At 48.8% G+C, this 27,522-nt stretch overlaps 1 protein-coding gene across 3 annotated transcripts in view; it reads right to left on the bottom strand.

Moving 5' to 3' along the window:
• Positions 1-1,100: 1,100 nt before the first annotated feature.
• LOC134966547 (uncharacterized oxidoreductase YrbE-like) overlaps positions 1,101-27,522 on the bottom strand; it is an 84,599-nt gene continuing 58,177 nt past the window's right edge. For 2 of the 3 annotated variants that reach the window (XM_063943375.1, XM_063943373.1), the window contains 2 exons: positions 8,403-8,559; positions 1,101-4,428 (listed from right to left, as the gene is read on the bottom strand). In XM_063943375.1, the coding sequence (XP_063799445.1) occupies positions 4,280-4,428; positions 8,403-8,559 (306 nt within the window). In that variant the 3' untranslated portion in view covers positions 1,101-4,279. Of the gene's footprint in view, positions 4,429-8,402; positions 8,560-8,589; positions 8,644-27,522 lie in introns of all 3 variants that reach the window. The other variant, XM_063943374.1, reaches the window with a different exon arrangement.

Here is a 27,522-nt window from a genome sequence, read left to right on the forward strand (position 1 = left end):
TCTATTCCCCATGGTCCTTACGGAGTTCCCAGCATCCACTAGGACGTCAGAGAAACATCAAATAAACTAACAATCCCAAAACATGCCATACTCTTTGTGGCACCTAAAGAACACTGGCATGGTGGAGCTGCAGGGGTAGGAGCTCAAAATTTAAAGCTACAGTAGATTAAATGCCAAACTCCAACCCAAACTGCAATTCCATGGTCCAGTGTTGCCCTGCCCTGCTGCTAGAGAAATAGCATTTAGGTCATTGCATATCCTTGATGTGTGCCCATAAATATGCCTACTTATATGGGTAGCGGCTGATTTACCGACGGACACAATACAGACGGTCATAATCCCGACAGCCATTGATCCAGTCAAAATACAGACACGGTCAAAATACCGACATTCATTATGCCGACATGTTCAAAATGCCGACAGTCAGAATACAGACATTTAAAATGCCGACATGTCAAAATGCGTTTTTAAGGAATTTTTGCTCAAAAACATACTTGTTTATCCCAGAGGACCGGAAGGGGGAATATAATAGTGTGCTGAGCGCAGCGAGCCACCGTGCCCGAAGCATTAGGCGGTGTTCATGTTGACACACAAAAAAAACACAAAAAAAAAACTCATGTTGGTATTCTGACATGTTGACATTTCAAATATCGTACTCTGTTGGTATTTTGACCATGTCGGCATAATGAATGTCGGTATGTTGACCGTGTCAGTATTTTGACTGTAGGTCAATGGCTGTTGGGATTATGACCGTCGATAAATCAGACTGAACCCACTTATATGACCTTAGCCTTTCAAACTACCTTCTCCCCCTCCTGCTCCTTCACTGCCTCCTAGTGGAACTCAGTGGAATTTGCTACTGCAAAGTTTATCCCTCCTGAGACAATTCACTGAACACATAGCTTTCGCCAGCTCGGCTAAAAGGACATGCCGTAAATTAGTGGCCTTATTTTTACCCTCCCATATACTAATGGACAGCATGGACCTTTGATACGGCAAAGTGGAAGAACATATCGTAATTAGTGAGACATCCTATTAAGGAAGAAATACACCCAAAACTACATCTTTAGTTCTTTGAAATAAGAGACAATACAAAAAGATGCTTTTGGGAAGAAAGGCACAGCAATCTATACGTGTAATACATAAAAGGCACTTTGGGATTAAATGCACAGAAGTGAAAGGAATATGTACAAAGATCCACTCTCCGTACATACAGTATTTATAATCTCCTGGATATAATAACACAATTCATTCTACCTACTGAAACAGTTCTACACAAACAAGAAATGTATTGAACAAGCAAACATTAAAGTGTCCCTGTTGTCTTCGAGGCCAACCGATTTTTTGGGCCAGAGGTGTAAATGTAGTTTATTATACAGTACACAGGAAGAGAGTGAAGTTCTGGGAATACCAGTGTAAGGGTGTATAATCACCAGCTCCATTGTCCGTCTTACATATATTATTCTATGCCCTCCTTCCAGCTAATATGTCATTAACCCTCTGTTTCAGCACCTAGATACTCCTCTGTGTGGGAAGGACCAGTAAGTGTGTCATTACTAGTGAACAGATAGCTGGATGCTCAAGTACACTGACCCAGGGCATAAAAGGACCCCCCTCCCCTGTAGGCGTCAGGTAAACGTACAGCTACCGAAAACAACCGGTATCATCGCTTCTTGTCATTGTCACAAAATCCCAAATTCACAAAATGGTGAAAAAATACAGCACTCTAAATAGAGAGCGCGGATATAAGTAGCTATTTTCATTGCAGATTCCAAAGCAGGACCCACCAACAGCAAGAATGAATGTTACACATACATCTACTAAGCACAAGTGACAATAAAACTATAGCAAAATATTTATACTTCATAAATAAGTCTAAGTGCCTGACTTCATCATACGGTCTATACACTATGTACAGGTCATCTTAAATTATGAGAAAGGGATATATTATTTACGCTGTACAGCAATTCCCTTCTGAGTAATTACTCCGGGCCGCTGGACACTTCATTTCGGTAATGACACGCACATTCCCACCAATGTGCAGCTATCTGACAGTAAGAAGGAGTTTTGGTCTTTGAAATGCAGGCAGCGGACACAGAAACACACTTGTACAAAGAGTGATTCTTCATTTAGCTCTTCCGATACCAAATGCTCAGCTTGTAGACTGGGAATAATTTCACTATGGATGAAGCAGGATTTTCAAGTGGACCCGTTGTCATAAATGATTCAGTATGGCTCTCTCCAGGTCAGGGAACCCTGTTGTACTTATTCTCCGAGTGCAACCGGCCTGAAGTCCCACCTTCAGAATACCCATTACATCTGTGTGCCTCACAGCAATGCCTCTTTCTCAACACCCATTGTCTCTGTGTGTCTCACAGCCAGACCCCCCTTCACAATACCATCCATGTGCCTCATAGCCAGCCCTTCTTCACAATACCCGCTTTCTGTGTGCCTCACAGCAGCTCCCCCTTCACAATACTGTGTGCGCCCAACAGCAGTTCCTCTTCCACTACACCCTTTGTCTGTGTGCCTCACAGCCAGCCTCCATTCACAATACTCCCTGAGTGCCTCACAGCCAGCCTCCCCTTCCTCTGTGTGCCTCACAGCAGCTCCCCCCATCACAATACTATCTGTGTGTGTCTCACAGCAGCTCCCTACAGAATTCAACCTTTTAAAGCTAGATTAGCGCTGTGGTACTTGAACCAGAGAAAAAGGTTTAACCTCTTGTTAAAATAAAGGCTACATTTCCACATGGTAATGCAATGAACTGTAAATGTCACCGACAGAATAATAAACGACAAAATATATTTAGCCTACAACAGTCTTAGTCCCCACAGAACAGGGAATTACTGGTCATCAATGCCCCTGGCTGGGTAAAGTTTCGCAGGGGCCACAACTCCTCCAGCACCGTCCTGGTCTTTGCCACATACAAAGCTAACAATAGGTAAATGTTCCGGTATATCCTTAGAACGGAACATCCCGGGAGACAAGGTGTGGTCAGGAAAAGGAGGGATTCTCTACATACCTGCACCACTGGTGCCATTACCTTTTTACAATTCTGTGCTGTATGGGTTTTGCCGGGAAAAACGTTGTTATTAAACCCAAGAAAATCTGATATTTTTTCCGGGTCAGAGAAATCTCTTAAGAGATCACTGTACCCAGGAGTTGCCTAAAGGACGGGTTCCCCCAGATCACCGAAGGGCAAGCACGTAGATACCTGCTGATGTAATCTTACAGTGATCGCTTCTTACGCATGGATCAGCCAACAACATCAAATGGTGGTGGGTACTGGAATTTAGGTTTGACATAACACCCCACCCAAGCGACGGGTCCACTTTCAGCATATTGGGGCAGATGTATTAACCTGGAGAAGGCACAAGGAAGTGATAAACCAGTGATAAGTGCAAGGTGATAAACGCACTAGCCAATCAGCTCCAATATGCAAATAGACAGGAGCTGATCACTTCCTTATGCCTATCCAGGCCTAATACATCTGCCCCAATATTCAATAATAGATGAACATCTGCCAACGTGAATAAGTCACAAATCTTGCGTGTTTCTCAGTCTAGTTCACTATAGGACTATTCCTGACCAACAGACTGACAGGCAAGTGTACATACAAATACACACATACACTGCCTAGGACAGAGCTCAGGTGATGCATCTGTTCATTTGCACTATGTTCCTGCAAAGCAGGAGGTAACATAGACACCATGGACGCGTATGTAGTAATTGAGTACTGGAGCAAATCATTCTTTTAAATTAGAGAAAAGAGCTGCACAGCTTTCTTCATTCCTGACCTGAAGACATTGTGCAAGATGAAGCAACCCACGTCCATTTCAGCGATTGCATATGTCAATTGGTAACAGCATTTCCAGACACCAGTTAAAGTGGACCTTCCCTAGACAGAGCGCCCCAGGACCCAGTGATGTCACTAGATCCCAGCAAGTCCATAGGCTGAATATTGCACATCCTACAAGCAGCTGCCTCTGCGTACTGTAAGTCATTGGGCCAATTTAAAAAAAAAAAAACATTCTGTCCCTCAAAACGGTATCCTGAATGTAAATCTCTATGCTCCAAACCGAGGCAAGGAGCTCTTTCCCGGAGAGACAAATAATGGAAGATATTACTTGAGATTAATAGGAAGGCCAATTGTGAGCGATGTCTGGACAACGCCCGATGTAACATCAAGTGCAGGAAAGCAGGGGGGAAAAATATCACTTTATTCTAAGATACAATCCACGCCGATACTTGAGCCACCAACAGGCGGGCTTCTGGGTCACATAATCTCAGTCTTGATAATAGATATGTCTACAGCTTCATTCCGCAGGTCTATGGATGAACCGGTCTGCCAGGACTGCTCAGCTGCGGCTGCAATCTGTATCGCGCAGACATACTGCTCTTTGGTGACAGCCGGATGCTCCTTACCTGCAAGACACAAAGCTCCGTTAATTCTGCCTCTCATTGCACAGGGATAGTTTGTTCAGACAGTGTCACAAAGGAGGCATTTATTCAAAATAAACAATATTCAACATGTGAGAGGGGCAGTGTCATAATGTGAATAGGGGAATGGAGGCAGCAGGAAACCACAGACTGCCAGTTATTCAGTGTAAGGAACAGTGTCTCCAAAGGTACAGCATAGAGCAGAGGTGGCCAAAGAGTTGATCGCTATCGACTGGTCGACTACGGACATGCGTCCAGTTGATCGCATTCGCCCATCCAGCAGCATTCAATAAGAATCAGCGAGATTCTTATTGAATGCTGCCCTGACATTACCAGTGGGTGCAGTGCCGTGGTCCGGTGTTCTTCCATAGCCAATAAGAATCAAGGTGATTTCTATTGGCCGCTGTCCCTCTGCGCCAGCCAATAAGAATCAGAATTATTCTTTTTGGCTAAAGCATGCTAACAGTGCAGCGATGTGTGCAAGCCTACGCGTGAAACGCGTTATCCGCACCGTTATGTCGCTGTGATGATATGGGAACAACTGACCAATGAGCTTCTACATGCTTCTCTCCCCTCCTTCTGTCGTTAGTGGCTACAGGTAGCGGTAAACATCTTCCGGCCACCTCTAATCCTGGGATTGCGGCGCAGCGCCTTGCAATGTCCTATGTGATATCAAGGTGCTGCAGTCACTCTAACAGGGACAGCAGTACGGCCATCTCCTCTTCCTTCTTACCAGCTATCCCCCGGCCGCTGCCCTCTCATCCGCCGTCCGCTGAATCGGTATAGGCGATCCACATTTCATGACGGTGTAGCAGAAGTAGCGGGCGCCGGGTTTAGCTGGCCTGTTTGAAGTCTTCCTATGCAATTCTAATTTATCTGGGTCATTTTCTAAGAAACCAGTGATTTATCTTTGTTTGCATGATGTTAAGTGAAGACTGCAGGATTTATCAATAAGTTGGAATATAGATGCTTTACTACCTACCACTATTGTCATTACAATTCTCATGTGATTACTAATACCTTGCACTAATACCCTAATTACTGGAGAACTGGTCCTGATTCACAGTGTTTGGGAAGGGTGCAGCTATCGCTCTATAACACCTGAGACCACTTAAACTTTGATTGGCCTTATACTTCATACAATTCTGTCTCCTAGTGACCGGACTAATCAGTATATATTTTGGCAAATTGTGTATATAAACCAATTTTCTGGTCATTAATTCAGACACATATATTTGGATGTATTCACATCTGTGAATTGTTACAAATGTATTCATGTCTGATGCCAATTGACTTTTGAATACGTGTATCTACTGTATAATACACAGGTTTTTGGCAACAAGACAAAAGAAAGCGGTTGGTTACTATTAATCCAGGATTTGTGATATTATTGCTGTCTGGTTGATTATTAAGGTAGTATTACCATTTACAATCTTACCAGTAACGATTTCATTTTTCTGGGAGTGAAGGATCTCTAGCATATTAAAACCATTTGGAATTAAGATTTAATTTAGGATGGTCAGTGGTTTACCTACTCTATTCAACGAGATCTTGCAATATGGTGAGAATACAAAACCATTTTTTGTACTATGATGTGATTTGCATACCTGGCTCATCAGCGGGTCTGTGGTTTTGTGTGTGTGTATATATGTATGTCTATGTCCACTTAGTTTAACCCCTTTTATTTTAACCTCAACAATAAAAGATATATTTTAGAGAAACTTTTGGACAGATTAGGCACTGGACAAATTTAAAGAGTGCCCCCAAAATAGAGTTGTCTTTTTTTCTTTTTCGCTATTGGCTAAAGCAGTCAGAAGGCATAGATAGCCACAGTGACTCTGTAATGCGCCTGCGTAAGCGGTACTGGCCGCCATTTGCTAGTAACGCTGACAGAGTAGACGTGTTAGTAGAGCTCTCCGTGTGGCACCTTCTTGGGGGGTAGGGGGGGAAATTATTCGGGGGGGGGGGGGGGGGGGGGGGGCGGGGAGGGTTCTGGAGACTTCATTGAACAGCAGATGTAGCTGCAGAAATCCTGTGCCTGCTTTAACGTTTATCTGCAAAACTATTTGGCAGCATTAAATTTACTGTCCTGTGCTTGCTTCTTATCTCTCCATAAAACACAGGGTGCTGTGTGCTATTTTAAAAGCAGCACTGGTGTTTAGTACATTTTATGTGTTCAATGCCTCATAGCCCCCTAAAAAGTATTGCATTATGATGATTTTGTACTATGGTAGATCAAAAAAGATTTTTGGAATTTAGAGTAGATCCCCAAGTCCAAAAGTCTGGCCATCCCTGGCGTAGACTATAAGGCCCAAACATATTTTTGAAGACAGTGGCATCAAAAGTATGGAATGAACAAATGTACATATAGCTGGTTTCATGAGCACAGGGAGGTATACAGTAACTGGTTTCATGAGCACAGGGAGGTATACAGTAACTGGTTTCAGGAGCACAAGGAGGTATACAGTAACTGGTTTCATGAGCACAGGGAGGTATACAGTAACTGGTTTCATGAGCACAAGGAGGTATACAGTAACTGGTTTCATGAGCACAGGGAGGTATACAGTAACTGGTTTCATGAGCACAGGGAGGTAAGCAGTAGCACATTGTGCACCCTCACTATTTGGTATACTTCGTTTTATTTAATATTTTTGTACAGTTGTGAAACATCAGACAATCTAGTGCTGTATGCTTCCTTCTCTAGTCTACAAGTAAACCCAAATCATTAGGCGGAGAACTCTTTCCATTCCCAACCTGTTTCCATCTGGCAGGATTTTTCAAGCAAAAATGGGGATTAAATGTTTCTATTAAGAGTCAGGAGCCAAGAAACTGGCTAGTTACAGAAAATGTCCCAAGACAGAAACTTTTCCATGGAGCGGAACTCACTGCGTTATGGTAAAAATCTAGAGTGTTACTCAGCTGACCAACATTGTTCTGCCTTCAAAGTTCTGGCTCAGTTCTTTGCAACCACTCTACTGTTATAAACAGGCAGCACTGCTATTGATACACCCCTGCACGGACCTCCTAGGCCACGCCAATTGGAAATTTGGGCAGTACGTATGGTGTAATTGTTAGCATTACTGCCTCACAGCACTGGGTTCGAGTCCTACCATGGCTATAACTGTGTGAATGAGCCAATGGGTTCGATTCCTACCATGGCTATAACTATGTGAATGGCATGTATTCTCTGTAAAGCGCTGCAGAATATGTGTGCGCTATATAAATAACTGGTAATAAATTCTAGGAAAGGCACAGACACCTGTTTGAAACAGATGAGCGACAATAACAACTCTGAGTAAACCAGTCATCTAAAACATACTGATCTTCTTTACATTTTCGGTGGAATTTTTCTTAAGAGTCCCTGACCCTCTTCTTTGTAAGGGGTCGATTCAAGCAGAATAGATGCCCAAGATGCAGCGTGCACATCAGCCAAAGTTACAGTAGCCCCGAATGTAAGAACTGTAATACGCATCTTTATGCAATCATACGCCGCTCCAACTGCAAAACTAGCGCGTTGCCTGCACATCAACCCCTTTGTATTCATCTTCAGAGCTGCCGAAGAAATGCTTAGAACTGTAATAATAATACTAAGGGGGGTATTCAATTGAAGTCAGAAACTGCTGTCTTGTCGGAAAGATGGCAGTTTCCGACTGTTTTAGATCGGAAGTAGTTCCGACCAACTCAATAATGCCCCCTTTTTTCCGACAAGTCAGGAAATCTGACTTGTTGGAAAGCATGCGGATCGGTGGCCACTTGTATTGTCGGAAGCACAGCCAAACCCGACAGGTTTTAGCCACGTTTCCGACAATGTCAATCTGTTGGATTGCCATTGTCGGGAACGGCCCAAACCTGTCGAGTTTGGCGCAGCATTGAATACTCACATGTTGGATCCTTTCCGTCTGCAAGGATCCGGCATGAATTGACTATATGCCTAAGTGTCCCTTCCAGCTCTCACTGACCTTTGATGGTACGTAGGAAATGTCGGAAGAGCTCTTTGTAGGCTTCTCGGTACCTCTCATGGTGTGTTTGGGAGGGTGCCGGGAAGGAGGCACCATTCTCTATAATGCATAGTGGGTTCTGATTGTCCAGACGTAACGATCCCAGGCAGCCGTTCAACTAAGATACAAGCAACGTGTTTATATTCACCTAATCAGGAAGGTAAATTGTGCTAAATCCTTCTTGTATCAGGAGAACCAGATTCTATACAGAAACAAAAGATACATTATACATCTGCATCACACGTTTCTTGGTCACTTTCACGGACACACAACGGAACAGAGATTTTCCTGCCAATGTGTGATAGTTACTGGGTACCGTGTAGTGGAGTTTTTCACAATGAAGTCAGTACTGATGGATTCAGAGATGCAAACAGGAATCATCTAGAGATATGTACATTCGTTTTACTGGACCCGGGAACACATTAAGTGGAGGCATTTACCATTTTCTGCCTGTGCAGAGAAGTACAGCAGAGCAAAGACTGGCTCTTACCAACTCCCCAGCAATGACTCAAGAGCTACTAATAGGTTAGACTTGGCCACAAACCAAGATGATACACAGGAGCATAAATTAACTACAACCAAAGCTTATACAAATAATGTAATAATAAGATTTTACTCACCGGTAAATCTATTTCTCGTAGTCCGTAGTGGATGCTGGGGACTCCGTAAGGACCATGGGGATTAGCGGCTCCGCAGGAGACTGGGCACAGCTAAAAAAGGTTTAGGACTACCTGGTGTGCACTGGCTCCTCCCACTATGACCCTCCTCCAGACTTCAGTAAGGATACTGTGCCCGGAAGAGCTGACACAATAAGGAAGGATTTTGAATCCCGGGTAAGAATCATACCAGCCACACCAATCACACCGTATAACTCGTGATAATATACCCAGTTAACAGTATGAACACAACAGAGCCTCTCAAAAGATGGCTCAACAATAACCCTTGTAGTTAACAATAACTATATACAAGTATTTCAGACAGTCCGCACTTGGGACGGGCGCCCAGCATCCACTACGGACTACGAGAAATAGATTTACCAGTGAGTAAAATCTTATTTTCTCTGACGTCCTAGTGGATGCTGGGGACTCCGTAAGGACCATGGGGATTATACCAAAGCTCCCAAACGGGCGGGAGAGTGCGGATGACTCTGCAGCACCGAATGAGAGAACTCAAGGTCCTCCTCAGCCAGGGTATCAAATTTGTAGAATTTTGCAAACGTGTTTGCCCCTGACCAAGTAGCAGCTCGGCAAAGTTGTAAAGCCGAGACCCCTCGGGCAGCCGCCCAAGAAGAGCCCACTTTCCTCGGGGAATGGGCTTTTACAGATTTAGGCTGCGGCAGGCCAGCCACAGAATGCGCAAGCTGAATTGTGCTACAAATCCAGCGAGCAATCGTCTGCTTTGAAGCAGGAGCACCCATCTTGTTTGGTGCATACAGGATAAATAGCGAGTCAGTCTTCCTGACTCCAGCCGTCCTGGAAACATAAATTTTCAAGGCCCTGACTACGTCCAGTAACTTGGAGTCCTCCAAGTCCCTAGTAGCCGCAGGCACCATGATAGGTTGGTTCAAGTGAAAAGCTGATACCACCTTAGGAAGAAACTGGGGACGAGTCCTCAATTCTGCCCTATCCATATGGAAAATCAAATAGGGGCTTTTACATGACAAAGCCGCCAATTCTGACACACGCCTTGCCGAAGCCAAGGCCAAAAGCATGACCACTTTCCACGTGAGATATTTTAAATCCACGGTTTTGAGTGGCTCAAACCAATGTGACTTTAGGAAACCCAACACCACGTTGAGGTCCCACGGTGCCACTGGAGGCACAAAAGGAGGCTGAATATGCAGCACTCCCTTGATAAATGTCTGAACTTCAGGCAGTGAAGCCAGTTCTTTTTGGAAGAAAATCGACAGAGCCGAAATCTGGACCTTAATGGAACCCAGTTTCAGGCCCATAGTCACCCCAGACTGTAGGAAGTGCAGAAATCGACCTAGCTGGAATTCCTCCGTTGGGGCCTTCCTGGCCTCACACCACGCAACATATTTTCGCCATATGCGGTGATAATGTTGTACGGTTACATCTTTTCTAGCTTTAATAAGCGTAGGAATGACTTCCTCCGGAATACCCTTTTCTTTTAGGATCCGGTGTTCAACCGCCATGCTGTTAAACGCAGCCGCGGTAAGTCTTGGAACAGACAGGGCCCCTGCAGCAGCAGGTCCTGTCTGACCGGCAGAGGCCATGGGTCCTCTGAGACTAATTCTTGAAGTTCCGGGTACCAAGACCTTCTTGGCCAATCTGGAACAATGAGAATAGTTCTTACTCCTCTTTTCTTTATTATCCTCAGTACCTTGGGTATGAGAGGAAGAGGAGGGAACACATAAACCGACCGGTATACCCACGGTGTCACTAGAGCGTCCACAGCTATCGCCTGAGGGTCTCTTGACCTGGCGCAATATTTTTCTAGCTTTTTGTTTAAGCGGGACGCCATCATGTCCACCTGTGGCTTTTCCCAACGGTTTACAATCAGTTGGAAGACTTCTGGATGAAGTCCCCACTCTCCCGGGTGGAGGTCGTGCCTGCTGAGGAAGTCTGCTTCCCAGTTGTCCACTCCCGGAATGAACACTGCTGACAGTGCTAACACGTGATTTTCCGCCCATCGGAGAATCCTTGTGGCTTCTGCCATCGCCGTCCTGCTTCTTGTGCCGCCCTGTCGATTTACATGGGCGACTGCCGTGATGTTGTCTGACTGGATCAGTACCGGCTGGTTTTGAAGCAGGGGCTTTGCTTGACTTAGGGCATTGTAAATGGCCCTCAGTTCCAGAACATTTATGTGTAGGGAAGTCTCCTGACTTGACCAAAGTCCTTGGAAGTTTCTTCCCCGTGTGACTGCACCCCAGCCCCGAAGGCTGGCATCCGTGGTCACCAGGACCCAGTCCTGTATGCCGAATCTGCGGCCCTCTCTGAGATGAGCATTCTGCAGCCACCACAGCAGAGACACCCTGGTCCTTGGAGACAGGGTTATCAACCGAAGCATTTGAAGATGCGATCCGGACCATTGGTCCAACAGGTCCCACTGAAAGGTTCTGGCATGGAACCTGCCGAATGGAATCGCTTCGTAGGAAGCTACCATCTTTCCCAGGACTCGCGTGTAATGATGCACCGACACCTGTTTTGGTTTCAGGAGGCCTCTCACTAGAGATGACAGCTCCTTGGCTTTCTCCTCTGGGAGAAACACTTTTTTCTGGACTGTGTCCAGAATCATCCCCAGGAACAGTAGACGTGTCGCCGGAACCAGCTGAGACTTTGGAATATTCAGAATCCAACCGTGCTGGTGTAGCACCTCCTGAGATAATGCTACGCCGACCAACAACTGCTCTCTGGACCTCGCCCTTATCAGGAGATCGTCCAAGTATGGGATAATTAAAACTCCCTTTTTCCGAAGGAGTATCATCATTTCGGCCATTACCTTGGTAAATACCCTCGGTGCCCTGGACAGGCCGAACGGCAACGTCTGGAATTGGCAATGACAATCCTGTACCACAAATCTGAGGTACTCCTGGTGAGGATGGTAAATGGGGACATGCAGGTAAGCATCCTTGATGTCCAGAGATACCATGTAATCTCCCTCCTCCAGGCTTGCAATAACCGCCCTGAGCGATTCCATCTTGAACTTGAATTTTCTTAAATATGTGTTCAAGGATTTCAAATTTAAAATGGGTCTCACCGAACCGTCCGATTTCGGTACCACAAACATTGTGGAATAGTAACCCCGTCCTTGTTGAAGTAGGGGCACCTTGACTATCACCTGCTGGGAATACAGCTTGTGAATTGCCTCTAACACAGCCTCCCTTTCTGAAGGAGTCGTTGGTAAGGCAGATTTGAGGAAACGGCTGAGGGGGGGGGTGTCTCGAATTCCAGCCTGTACCCCTGAGATACCACTTGAAGGATCCAGGGATCTACCTGTGAGCGAGCCCACTGATTGCTGAAGTTTTTGAGACGGCCCCCCACCGTACCTGGCTCCGCCTGCTGAGCCCCAGCGTCATGCGGCGGACTTAGCAGAAGAAGCGGGGGAGGACTTTTGTTCCTGGGAAGTGGCTGTATGCTGCAGCTTTTTTCCCCTACCTCTGCCTCTGGGCAGAAAGGACGCGCCTCTACCCCATCTGCTCTTTTGGGGGCGAAAGGACTGCACCTGATAATACGGTGCTCTCTTTGGTTGTGAGGGGACATGTGGCAAAAATGCTGACTTCCCAGCTGTTGCTGTGGACACTAAGTCTGAAAGACCATCCCCGAACAACTCCTCACCCTTATAAGGCAAAACTTCCATGTGCCTTTTAGAATCTGCATCACCTGTCCACTGCCGGGTCCATAACCCTCTCCTGGCACAAATGGACAGTGCACTTATTTTTGATGCCAGCCGGCAAATATCCCTCTGTGCATCTCTTATGTAAAAGACAGCGTCTTTAATATGCTCTACGTTTAGCAATATAGTGTCCCTGTCTAGGGTGTCAATGTTTTCTGACAGGGAGTCTGACCATGCAGCTGCAGCACTGCACATCCATGCTGAGGCAATAGCTGGTCTCAGTATAATACCAGTGTGTGTATATATAGCTTTCTGGAGAGCCTCTTGCTTTCTGTCAGCAGGTTCCTTTAGGGCGGCCGTATCCTGGGACGGCAGTGCCACCTTTTTTGATAAGCGCGTAAGTGCTTTATCCACCCTAGGGGGTGTTTCCCAACGTGACCTATCCTCTGGCGGGAAAGGGTACGCCATTAGTAATTTTTTTGAAATTACCAATTTTTATCGGGGGAAGCCCACGCTAGTTCACACACTTCATTCAATTCTTCAGAAGGGGGAAAAACTACTGGTAGTTTTTTCTCCCCAAACATAATACCCTTTTTTGTGGTACCTGGGGTCACCTCAGAAATGTGTAAAACATTTTTCATTGCCTCAATCATATAACGAGTGGCCCTATTGGACATTACATTAGTCTCATCGTCGTCGACACTGGTATCAGTATCCGTGTCGACATCTGTGTCTGTCATCTGAGGTAGCGGGCGTTTTAGAGCCCCTGATGACTTTTGAGACGTCTGGGCAGGCACGGACTGAGAAGTCGGCTGCCCCGCATTTGGCATGTCGTCAAATTTTTTATGTAAGGAGTCGACACTTTCGCGTAATTCCTTCCACAAGTCCATCCACTCCGGTGTCTGCCCCGCAGGGGGTGACAACACATTTATAGGCACCTGCTCCTCCTCCACATAAGTCTCCTCATCAAACATGTCGACACAGCCGTACCGACACACTACACACACACAGGGAATGCTCTGACAGAAGACAGGACCCCACCAAGCCCTTTGGGGAGACAGAGTGAGAGTATGCCAGCACACACCAGAGCGCTATATAATGCAGGGACTAACTGAATTATGTCCCCTATAGCTGCTGTTATATATACTGCGCCTAAATTTAGTGCCCCCCCTCTCTTTTTTACCCTTTTCTGTAGTGTAGACTGCAGGGGAGAGCCAGGGAGCTTCCTTCCAGCGGAGCTGTGAGGGAGAAATGGCGCCAGTGTGCTGAGGGAGATAGCTCCGCCCCTTTTTCGCGGACTTTTCTCCCGCTTTTTTATGGATTCTGGCAGGGGTATTTATCACATATATAGCCTCTGGGGCTATATATTGTGATATATTTGCCAGCCAAGGTGTATTTATTGCTTCTCAGGGCGCCCCCCCCAGCGCCCTGCACCCTCAGTGACCGGAGTGTGAAGTGTGTATGAGGAGCAATGGCGCACAGCTGCAGTGCTGTGCGCTACCTTGGTGAAGACTGATGTCTTCTGCCGCCGATTTTCCGGATTCTTCTTGCTTCTGGCTCTGTAAGGGGGCCGGCGGCGCGGCTCCGGGACCGAACACCAATGGCCGGTTCCATGCGGTCGATCCCTCTGGAGCTAATGGTGTCCAGTAGCCTAAGAAGCCCAAGCTACCACCAGTTAGGTAGGTTCGCTTCTTCTCCCCTTAGCCCTCGCTGCAGTGAGTCTGTTGCCAGCAGATCTCACTGTAAAATAAAAAACCTAACATATACTTTCTCTCTAGTGTGCATCCAGCTCAGCCGGGCACAGGATTCTAACTGAAGTCTGGAGGAGGGTCATAGTGGGAGGAGCCAGTGCACACCAGGTAGTCCTAAATCTTTCTTAGCTGTGCCCAGTCTCCTGCGGAGCCGCTATTCCCCATGGTCCTTACGGAGTCCCCAGCATCCACTAGGACGTCAGAGAAATTAATATTTTGTTAGCGAAACACTAAACAAAATATCTATTCTTCTGTAGTAGAGGATACATCATCTCACGCCCATTGCCTTATGTTTCTCATAGCCATCATCAGTGCCCATCTGTTGTAGCTATCCTCAAGGTGGGTACACACTGATAGATATATCTGCAGATCAATTGATCTGCAGATATATCTATGGACGGATCGGGCAGTGTGCTGTGCATACACACTGCCCGATACGTTGGGGACCGAGGTCATGAACTGAGCGGGCATGTACACACGCCCGCCCAGTTCAGCTGTCAATCACCGCCGGCCGCCGCAGCATGTGTATGGGCGGGTGGCTGGTCGCCCGTACACACACACAGCGATGCGCCAATATATCGGTAGATATATTGGCCGTTGGCTGTACTGCGGGCCTGACGCGATATGTCTGTGAACGACGGAGTTCACAAACATATCGCCCGTACACACTGGCCGACGGTCCCACGATATATCGCCGTTCAATAGAACGCCGATATATCAGCCAGTGTGTACCCACCATCACCCTCTTCATTGTCCTCCTCCACTCCACCTTTATTTCTGGAGTTGAAGATACATCTCACACTGTTATGTGTTTCATATCTACCCTCACCGCCCCCCCCTCCCATCTATTCGCACGACCACCCTCTACACCCGCCCCCTTCTCTCACAGCCACCCTCACCACTCCCCCCTTCACAGCTATTCTCACCCCCCCACTGCCTTCTCTCACAGCCACCATCACCACTTCTCCCCCACAGCGACTCTCACCGCCCCACTCTCACAGCTACCCACATCGTCTCCCTCTCATAGCCACTCTCACAAGCTTCTCTCACAGCCACACTCCCGCCTCACAGCTACTCTCACTCCCCCAGTTACCCTCACTGACCCCACTCTCACAGCCACCTTTACCGCCCCTTCTCAGAGACACAATCACTGCCTCCCTCCCACAGACACAGTCATCGCACTCCCATCACAGCCAACCTCACCGCCCCCCTCTCACAGCCATCCCCGCGGCCTCCCTCTAACAGCTACCCTCAACGCCACCCCCTCAGCTACCCTCACACAGCCACCCTCACCACACCCCTCTCACAGCCACCCTCACGTCACCACTCCTCTCATAGGTACCCTTACCGCCCCCCGCCACCTTCACCGCACCACTCCTCTCACAGTTACCCTCACCGCACCACTCCTCTTACAAGCTACCCTTACCGCCCCCCGCTCACACGGCCACAATCACCACACCACTCCTCTCATAGCTACCCTTACCACCGCCCCCCTCCTCCCCCCCCCCACACACACACAGCCACCTTCACCGCACCACTCCTCTCACAGGTACCCTCACCGCACCACTCCTCTTACAAGCTACCCTTACCGCCCCCCGCTCACACGGCCACAATCACCACACCACTCCTCTCACAGCTACCCTCACCACACCCCTCTCAGCCACCCTCACCGCACCACTCCTCTCATAGCTACCCTTACCACCGCCCCCCCCCCCCCCCACACACACAGCCACCTTCACCGCACCACTCCTCTCACAGGTACCCTCACCGCACCACTCCTCTTACAAGCTACCCTTACCGCCCCCCGCTCACACGGCCACAATCACCACACCACTCTTCTCACAGCTACCCTCACCACACCCCTCTCTCTCAGCCACCCTCATCGCACCACTCCTCTCATAGCTACCCTTACCACCGTCCCCCCCCCCCCCCCCCCACACACAGCCACCTTCACCGCACCACTCCTCTCACAGGTACCCTCACCGCACCACTCCTCTTACAAGCTACCCTTACCGCCCCCCGCTCACACGGCCACAATCACCACACCACTCCTCTCACAGCTACCCCCACCACACCCCTCTAAGCCACCCTCACCGCACCACTCCTCTCATCGCTACCCTTATCACCGCCCCCCCCCCCACACACACACACAGCCACCTTCACCGCACCACTCCTCTCACAGTTACCCTCACCGCACCACTCCTCTTACAAGCTACCCTTACCGCCCCCCGCTCACACGGCCACAATCACCACACCACTCCTCTCACAGCTACCCTCACCACACCCCTCTCAGCCACCCTCACCACTCCTCTCATAGCTACCCTTACCACCGCGCCCCCCCCCCCCACACACACACACACAGCCACCTTCACCGCACCACTCCTCTCACAGTTACCCTCACCGCACCACTCCTCTTACAAGCTACCCTTACCGCCCCCCGCTCACACGGCCACAATCACCGCACCACTCCTCTCACAGCTACCTGCACCACTCCTCTCACAGCTACCCTTACCACCCCCCTCACCGCACTACTCCTCTCACAGCCACCCTCACTGCCCCCCATCTCTTTGCTACCCTCACACAGTTCTCCCCTTCACCATTCCTCTCACAAGCTACCCTCACCACCCCCTCCCTCAGCTACCCTAACCGCCCCCACCCCCACTGCAATACCCACTGCCACACTCTCATATGAACACACTTCCATGGCTCCTAGAGGAGACAGCACTATAGACAGATGAATGCTGTATAAGGAAAAAATAAGAATTTACTTACCGATAATTCTATTTCTCGTAGTCCGTAGTGGATGCTGGGAACTCCGTAAGGACCATGGGGAATAGCGGCTCCGCAGGAGACTGGGCACAAAAGTAAAGCTTTAGGACTACCTGGTGTGCACTGGCTCCTCCCCCTATGACCCTCCTCCAAGCCTCAGTTAGGATACTGTGCCCGGACGAGCGTACACAATAAGGAAGGATTTTGAATCCCGGGTAAGACTCATACCAGCCACACCAATCACACCGTACAACCTGTGATCTGAACCCAGTTAACAGCATGATAACAGAGGAGCCTCTGAAAAGATGGCTCACAACAATAATAACCCGATTTTTGTAACAATAACTATGTACAAGTATTGCAGACAATCCGCACTTGGGATGGGCGCCCAGCATCCACTACGGACTACGAGAAATATAATTATCGGTAAGTAAATTCTTATTTTCTCTGACGTCCTAGTGGATGCTGGGAACTCCGTAAGGACCATGGGGATTATACCAAAGCTCCCAAACGGGCGGGAGAGTGCGGATGACTCTGCAGCACCGAATGAGAGAACTCCAGGTCCTCCTCAGCAAGGGTATCAAATTTGTAGAATTTAGCAAACGTGTTTGCTCCTGACCAAGTAGCTGCTCGGCAAAGTTGTAACGCCGAGACCCCTCGGGCAGCCGCCCAAGATGAGCCCCCCTCCTTGTGGAATGGGCTTTTACAGATTTTGGCTGTGGCAGGCCTGCCACAGAATGTGCAAGCTGAATTGTATTACAAATCCAACGAGCAATAGTCTGCTTAGAAGCAGGAGCACCCAGCTTGTTGGGTGCATACAGGATAAACAGCGAGTCAGATTTTCTGACTCCAGCCGTCCTGGAGACATATATTTTCAAGGCCCTGACTACGTCCAACAACTTGGAGTCCTCCAAGTCACTAGTAGCCTCAGGTACCACAATAGGTTGGTTCAGATGAAACACTGAAACCACCTTAGGGAGAAAATGAGGACGAGTCCTCAATTCCGCCCTGTCTGAATGGAAGATCAGATAAGGGCTTTTACAGGATAAAGCCCGCCAATTCTGACACGCGCCTGGCCGAGGCCAGGGCCAACAACATGACCACTTTCCATGTGAGATATTTTAACTCCACAGATTCAAGTGGTTCAAACCAATGTGACTTTAGGAACCCCAAAACTACATTGAGATCCCAAGGTGCCACTGGAGGCACAAAAGGAGGCTGTATATGCAGTACCGATTTTACAAACGTCTGAACTTCAGGAACTGAAGCTAGTTCTTTCTGGAAGAAAATTGACAGGGCCAAAATTTTAACCTTAATGGACCCCAATTTTAGGCCCATAGACACTTCTGTTTACAGGAAATGCAGGAATCGACCTAGTTGAAAATTCCTCCATCGGGGCCTTACTGGCCTCGCACCCCGCAACATATTTTCGCCAAATGCGGTGATAATGCTTTGCGGTTACATCCTTCCTGGCTTGATCAGGGTAGGGATGACTTCATCCGGAATGCCTTTTTCCTTCAGGATCCGGCGTTCAACCGCCCTGCCGTCAAACGCAGCCGCGGTAAGTCTTGGAATAGACAGGGTACTTGCTGGAGCAGGTCCCTTCTTAGAGGTAGAGGCCACGGGTCCTCCGTGAGCATCTCTTGAAGTTCCGGGTACCAAGTCCTTCTTAGCCAATCCGGAGCCACGAGTATAGTTCTTACTCCCCTCCGTCTTATAATTCTCAGTACTTTTGGTATGAGAGGAAGAGGAGGGAACACATACACTGACTGGTACACCCACGGTGTTACCAGAGCGTCCACAGCTATTGTCTGAGGGTCCCTTGACCTGGCGCAATACCGGTCCAATTTTTTGTTTAGGCGGGACGCCATCATGTCCACCTTTGGTTTTTCCCAATGGTTTACAATCATGTGGAAGACTTCTGGGTGAAGTCCCCACTCTCCCGGGTGGAGGTCGCGCCTGCTGAGGAAGTCTGCTTCCCAGTTGTCCACTCCCGGAATGAACACTGCTGACAGTGCTATCACATGATTTTCCGCCCAGCGAAAAATCCTTGCAGCTTCTGCCATTGCCCTCCTGCTTCTTGTGCCGCCCTGTCTGTTTACGTGGGCGACTGCCGTGATGTTGTCCGACTGGATCAGCACCGGCTGACCTTGAAGCAGAGGTCTTGCTTGGCTTAGGGCATTGTAAATGGTCCTTAGCTCCAAAATATTTATGTGAAGTGATGTCTCCAGGCTTGACCACAAGCCCTGGAAATTTCTTCCCTGTGTGACTGCTCTCCAGCCTCGCAGGCTGGCATCCGTGGTCACCAGGACCCAGTCCTGAATGCCGAATCTGCGGCCCTCTAGAAGATGAGCACTCTGCAACCACCACAGGAGAGACACCCTTGTCTTTGGTGACAGGGTTATCCGCTGATGCATCTGAAGATGCGATCCGGACCATTTGTCCAGCAGGTCCCACTGGAAAGTTCTTGCGTGGAATCTGCCAAATGGAATTGCTTCGTAGGAAGCCACCATTTTTCCCAGGACCCTTGTGCACTGATGCACTGACACTTGGCCTGGTTTTAGGAGGTTTCTGACTAGTTCGGATAACTCCCTGGCTTTCTCCTCCGGGAGAAAAACACCTTTTTCTGGACTGTGTCCAGGATCATCCCTAGGAATAGAAGGCGTGTCGTCAGGATCAGATGCGATTTTGGAATATTGAGAATCCAACCGTGCTACCGCAGCACTATCTGAGATAGTGCTACCCCGACTTCCAACTGTTCCCTGGATCTTGCCCTTATCAGGAGATCGTCCAAGTAAGGGATAACTAAAAACTCCCTTCTTTCGAAGGAGTATCATCATTTCGGCCATTACCTTGGTAAAGACCCGTGGTGCCGTGGACAATCCAAACGGCAGCGTCTGAAACTGATAGTGACAGTTCTGTACCACAAACCTGAGGTACCCTTGGAGAAGGGTAAATTGGGACATGTAGGTAAGCATCTTTGATGTCCAGAGAGACCATATAGTCCCCTTCTTCCAGGTTTGCAATCACTGCTCTGAGTGACTCCATCTTGAATTTGAACCTTTGTATGTAAGTGTTCAAGGATTTTAGATTTAAATTTGGTCTCACCGAGCCGTCTGGCTTCGGTACCACAAATAGTGTGGAATAGTACCCCTTTCCCTGTTGCAGGAGGGGTACCTTGATTATCACCTGCTGGGAATACAGCCTGTGAATGGCTTGCAATACTGTCTCCCTGTCTGAGGGAGACATCGGTAAAGCAGACTTTATGAAAACGGCGAGGGGAAGACGTCTCGAATTCCAATTTTGTACTCCTGAGATACCACCTGAAGGATCCAGGGGTCCACCTGTGAGTGAGCCCACTGTACGCTGAAATTCTTGAGACGGGTCCCCACCGTGCCTGAGTCCGCTAGTGAAGCCCCAGCGTCATGCTGAGGACTTGGCAGAAACGGAAGAGGGCTTCTGTTCCTGGGAACTGGCTGTTTATTGCAGCCTTTTTCCTCTCCCTCTGCCCCGGGGCAGAAATGAGGAGCCTTTTGCCCGCTTGCCCTTATGGGGCCGAAAGGACTGCGCCTGATAATACGGCGTCTTGTTATGTTGAGAGGCTACCTGGGGTAAAATTGTGGATTTCCCAGCAGTTGCCGTGGCCACCAGGTCTGATAGACCTACCCCAATAACTCCTCCCCTTTATAAGGCAATACTTCCATATGCCTTTTGGAGTCAGCATCACCTGACCAGTGCCTCGTCCATAACCCTCTTCTGGCAGAAATGGACAGCGCACTTACTCTTGATGCCAGTCGGCAAATATCCCTCTGTGCATCACGCATATATAGAAATGCATCTTTTAAATGCTCTATAGTCAGTAATATACTGTCCCTATCTAGGGTATCAATATTGTCAATCAGGGAATCCGACCAAGCCACCCCAGCACTGCACATCCAGGCTGAGGCGATTACTGGTCGCAGTATCACACCCGTGTGAGTGTATATACATTTTAGGATATTTTACTGCTTTCTGTCAGCAGGTTCCGTAAGGGCGGCCGTATCCGGGGACGGTAGTGCCACCTGTTTAGACAAGCGTGTGAGCGCTTTATTCACCCTAGGGGGTGTTTCCCAACATGCCCTATCCTCTGCGGGAAGGGGTATGATGCTAATAACTTTTTAGGAATTAACAGTTTTTATCGGGGGAAACCCACGCATCATCACACACTTCATTTAATTCCTCAGATGCAGGAAAAACTACAGGCAGTTTTTTCTCACCCAACATAATACCCTTTAGTGGTACTGGTATTATCAGAAATGTGTAAAAACATTTTCCATAGCCTCAATCCTGTAACGTGTGGCCCTACTGGAAGTCACATTCGTCTCTTAATCGTCGACACTGAAGTCAGTATCCGTGTCGGCGTCTGTATCTGCCATCTGCGGTAACGGGCGTTTTAGAGCCCCTGATGGCTTTTGAGACACCTGGACAGGCACAGGCTGAGTCGCCGGCTGTCTCATGTCATCAATCTTTTGTAAAGAGCTGACACTGTCACATAATTCCTTCCATAAGCTCATCCACTCAGGTGTCGACTCCCTAGGGGGTGACATATCTGTTACAGGCAATTGCTCCGCCTCCACCACATTTTCCTCCTCATACATGTCGACACAACGTACCGACACACAGCACACACACAGGGAATGCTCTGATAGAGGACAGGACCCCACTAGCCCTTTGGGGAGACAGAGGGAGAGTATGCCAGCACACACCAGAGCGCTATATATATATACAGGGATAACCTTATATAAGTGTTTTCCCCCTTATAGCTGCTGTATTGTTATACTGCGCCTAATTAGTGCCCCCCTCTCTTTTTTTAACCCCTTTCTGTAGTGTAGTGACTGCAGGGGAGAGCCAGGGAGCTTCCCTCCAACGGAGCTGTGAGAGAAAATGGCGCCAGTGTGCTGAGGAGATAGGCTCCGCCCCCTTCTCGCCGGCCTTTTCTCCCGTTTTTCTGTGGAATCTGGCAGGGGTTAAAATTCATCCATATAGCCCTGGGGGCTATATGTGATGTATTTTCGCCAGCCAAGGTGTTTATATTGCTGCTCAGGGCGCCCCCCCCTAGCGCCCTGCACCCTCAGTGACCGGAGTGTGAAGTGTGCTGAGGAGCAATGGCGCACAGCTGCAGTGCTGTGCGCTACCTTGGTGAAGACAGGATGTCTTCTGCCGCCGATTTTCCGGACCTCTTCTTGCTTCTGGCTCTGTAAGGGGGCCGGCGGCGCGGCTCTTGGACCGGACTCCGAGGCTGGGCCTGTGTTCGGTCCCTCTGGAGCTAATGGTGTCCAGTAGCCTAAGAAGCCCAATCCACTCTGCACGCAGGTGAGTTCGCTTCTTCTCCCCTTAGTCCCTCGATGCAGTGAGCCTGTTGCCAGCAGGTCTCACTGAAAATACAAAACCTAAAACTAAACTTTCACTAAGAGCTCAGGAGAGCCCCTAGTGTGCACCCTTCTTGGTCGGGCACAAAAATCTAACTGAGGCTTGGAGGAGGGTCATAGGGGGAGGAGCCAGTGCACACTAGGTAGTCCTAAAGCTTTAGTTTTGTGCCCAGTCTCCTGCGGAGCCGCTATTCCCCATGGTCCTTACGGAGTTCCCAGCATCCACTAGGACGTCGGAGAAATAAGATTTTACTCACCGGTAAATCTATTTCTCGTAGTCCGTAGTGGATGCTGGGGACTCCGTAAGGACCATGGGGAATAGACTGGCTCCGCAGGAGACTGGGCACTCTAAAGAAAGATTTAGTACTACCTGGTGTGCACTGGCTCCTCCCTCTATGCCCCTCCTCCAGACCTCAGTTAAGGAAACTGTGCCCGGAAGAGCTGACATTACAAGGAAAGGATTTCGGAATCCAGGGTAAGACTCATACCAGCCACACCAATCACACCGTATAACTTGTGATAACCTTACCCAGTTAACAGTATGAACAAACAACATAGCATCAACCAAAAGATGCCAATATAACATAACCCTTTATTAAGCAATAACTATATACACGTATTGCAGAAAGTCCGCACTTGGGACGGGCGCCCAGCATCCACTACGGACTACGAGAAATAGATTTACCCGGTGAGTAAAATCTTATTTTCTCTAACGTCCTAGTGGATGCTGGGGACTCCGTAAGGACCATGGGGATTATACCAAAGCCTCCAAACGGGCGGGAGAGTGCGGATGACTCTGCAGCACCGAATGGGCAAACACAAGGTCCTCCTCAGCCAGGGTATCAAACTTGAAGAATTTTGCAAAAGTGTTTGAACCCGACCAAGTAGCAGCTCGGCAAAGCTAAATGCCGAGACCACTCGGGCAGCCGCCCAAGAAGAGCCCACCTTCCTTGTGGAGTGGGCTTTCACTGATTTTGGATGCGGCAATCCTGCCGCAGAATGAGCCTGCTGAATCGTGTTACAGATCCAGCGCGCAATAGTTTGCTTTGAAGCAGGAGCACCCAGCTTGTTGGATGCATACAGGATAAACAGCGAGTCAGTCTTCCTGACTCCAGCCGTTCTGTTAACATAAATCTTCAAAGCCCGGACCACGTCAAGCAACTTGGAATCCTCCAAGTCACGAGTAGCCGCAGGCACCACAATAGGTTGGTTCAAATGAAACGAAGACACAACCTTTGGTAGAAATTGCGGACGAGTCCGCAATTCTGCCCTGTCCATATGAAAAACCAGATAGGGGCTTTTACATGACAAAGCCGCCAATTCTGACACACGCCTAGCCGACGCTAAGGCCAACAGCATGACCACTTTCCATGTGAGATACTTTAGCTCCACGGTCTTAAGTGGCTCAAACCAGTGGGATTTCAGGAAACCCAAGACCACGTTAAGATCCCAAGGTGCCACTGGTGGCACAAAAGGGGGCTGAATATGCAGCACTCCCTTAACAAACGTCTGAACCTCAGGCAGTGAAGCCAGTTCCTTTTGAAAGAAAATGGATAGGGCCGAAATCTGGACCTTTATGGATCCTAATTTAGGCCCATAGTCACTCCTGACTGTAGGAAGTGCAGGAATCGACCCAGCTGGAATTCCTCTGTAGGGGCCTTCCTGGCCTCACACCAAGCAACATATTTTCGCCATATACGGTGATAATGTTTTGCTGTCACGTCTTTCCTAGCCTTTATCAGCGTAGGAATAACTTCATCCGGAATGCCCTTTTCCACTAGGATCCGGCGTTCAACCGCCATGCCGTCAAACGCAGCCGCGGTAAGTCTTGGAACAGACAGGGCCCTTGTTGTAACAGGTCCTGTCTGAGAGGCAGAGGCCATGGGTCCTCTGTGAGCATTTCTTGCAGTTCCGGGTACCAAATCCTTCTTGGCTAATCCGGAGCAATGAATATTGGGGGTAATTCCAAGTTGATCGCAGCAGGAATTTTTTTTAGCAGTTGGGCAAAACCATGTGCACTGCAGGGGAGGCAGATATAACATGTGCAGAAAGAGTTAGATTTGTGTGTTTTATTTTGTTTCTGTGCAGGGTAAATACTGGCTGCTTTATTTTTACACTGCAGATTAGATTGCAGATTGAACACACCACACCCAAATCTAACTCTCTCTGCACATGTTATATCTGCCTCCCCTGCAGTGCACATGGTTTTGCCCAATTGCTAACAAACTTGAGGCTGCGATCAACTCAGAATTACCCCCATTGTTCTCACTCCTCTTTTTCTTACAATTCTCAGCACCTTGGGTATGAGAGGAAGAGGAGGAAACACATAGACCGACTGGAACACCCATGGTGTTACTAGTGCGTCCACAGCTATCGCCTGAGGGTCCCTTGACCTGGCGCAATACCTGCTTAGCTTTTTGTTGAGGCGTGACGCCATCATGTCCACCTGTGGCATTTCCCATCGGTTTGCCAGCAGCGTGAAGACTTCTTGATGAAGTCCCCACTCTCCCGGGTGGAGGTCGTGTCTGCTGAGGAAGTCTGCTTCCCAGTTGTCTAACCCCGGAATGAACACTGCTGACAGTGCTTGCACGTGATTCTCCGCCCAATGAAGAATCCTGGTGGCTTCTGCCATCGCCACCCTGCTTCTTGTGCCGCCCTGTCGGTTTACATGGGCCACTGCAGTGATGTTGTCTGACTGAATCAGCACTGGTTGGTCTCGAAGCATAGGCTCCGCTTGGCTTAGGGCGTTGTATATGGCCCTTAGTTCTAGGATATTTATGTGCAGACAAGTCTCCTGACTGGACCACAGCCCTTGGAAGTTTCTTCCCTGAGTGACTGCCCCCCATCCTCGGAGGCTTGCATCCGTGGTCACCAGGACCCAGTCCTGTATGCCGAACCTGCGGCCCTCGAGGAGGTGCGCACTCTGCAGCCACCACAGAAGAGACACCCTGGCCCTGGGGGCCAGGGTGATCAGCCGATGCATCTGAAGATGCGATCCGGACCATTTGTCCAACAGATCCCACTGAAAGATCCTGGCATGGAACCTGCCGAAGGGAATGGCTTCGTATGACGCTACCATCTTTCCCAAGACTCGCGTGCATTGATGCACCGACACCTGCTTTGGTTTCAGGAGGTCCCTGACCAGAGTCACGAGCTCCTGAGCCTTCTTCTCTGGGAGAAATACCTTCTTCTGGTCTGTATCCAGAATCATGCCCAGGAAGGGCAGACGCTTCGTAGGGATCAGCTGCGACTTTGGAATATTCAGAATCCAGCCGTGCTGCCGCAACACTTCCTGAGAGTGTGCTACGCTGATCAGTAACTGCTCCCTGGACCTCGCCTTTATGAGGAGATCGTCCAAGTATGGGATAATTGTAACTCCTTGCTTCCGAAGGAGCACCATCATCTCCGCCATCACCTTGGTAAATATTCTCGGTGCCGTGGCCAGGCCAAACGGCAGCGTCTGGAATTGGTAATGACAGTCCTGTACCACAAATCTGAGGTACTCCTGATGAGGCGGATAAATGGGGACATGCAAGTAAGCGTCTTTGATGTCCAGAGACACCATGAAATCCCCCTCTTCGAGGCTTGCAATGACTGCTCTGAGCGATTCCATTTTGAACTTGAATTTCCTCAGATAAATATTCAGGGATTTTAAATTCAAGATGGGTCTGACCGAACCGTCCGGTTTCGGTACCACAAACATAGTGGAATAGTAACCCCTTCCCTGTTGAAGGAGGGGAACCTTTACTACCACCTGCTGGAGGTATAGCTTGTGAATTGCCGCCAGCACTACCTCCCTTTCCATGGGGGAAGCTGGCAAGGCCGATTTTAGGTAACGGTGAGGAGGCGTCACTTCGAATTCTAGCTTGTATCCCTGAGACACAATTTGTATAGCCCAAGGATCCACCTGTGAGCGAACCCACTGGTGGCTGAAATTTCGGAGACGCGCCCCCACCGCTCCTGGCTCCACCTGTGGAGCCCCAGCGTCATGCGGTGGATTTAGTGGAAGCCGGGGAGGACTTTTGTTCCTGAGAACTAGCTGCATGGTGCAGCTTTTTTCCTCTACTCCTGCCTCTGGCAAGAAAGGATGCACCTCTGACTTTCTTGCTCTTTTGCGAACGAAAGGACTGCATTTGGTAATACGGTGCTTTCTTTGGCTGTGAAGGAATATAAGGCAAGAAATTCGGCTTCCCTGCCGTAGCAGTGGAAACTAGGTCCTCCCCCTTATAAGGCAAAACCTCCATGTGTTTTTTAGAGTCGGCATCCCCTGTCCATTGCCGAGTCCATAAGACCCTTCTGGCAGAAATGGACATTGCATTTATTCTAGAGCCCAGCAGGCAAATGTCCCTCTGGGCATCCCGCATATATAGGACAGCGTCTTTGATGTGTCCAAGGGTCAGTAGAACAGTGTCCCTGTCCAGGGTATCTATCTCCTCCGAGAGATTATCAGTCCATGCTGCTACAGCACTACACATCCAGGCAGAAGCAATTGCTGGCCTCAGTAGAGTACCAGAATGTGTATAAACAGACTTCAGGATAGCTTCCTGCTTTCTATCCGCAGGATCCTTTAGGGCGGCCGTATCCTGAGACGGCAGGGCAACCTCTTAGATAAGCGTGTCAACGACTTGTCTACCCTAGGGGAGGATTCCCAGCGTAACCTATCCGTTGGCGGGAAAGGATACGCCATCAGTAATCTCTTGGAAATTACTACTTTCCTATCAGGGAAATCCCACGCTTTTTCACATAATTCATTTAATTCATGTGAAGGGGGAAAAGTCACTTCTTGCTTTTTCTCCCCATACATATAAACCCTCTTGTCAGGGACAGGGTTTTCCTCTGATATGTGTAATATATCCT

The sequence above is a fragment of the Pseudophryne corroboree genome, chromosome 10 (assembly GCF_028390025.1).
Source record: "Pseudophryne corroboree isolate aPseCor3 chromosome 10, aPseCor3.hap2, whole genome shotgun sequence".
Classification (NCBI taxonomy): Eukaryota; Metazoa; Chordata; class Amphibia; order Anura; family Myobatrachidae; genus Pseudophryne; species Pseudophryne corroboree.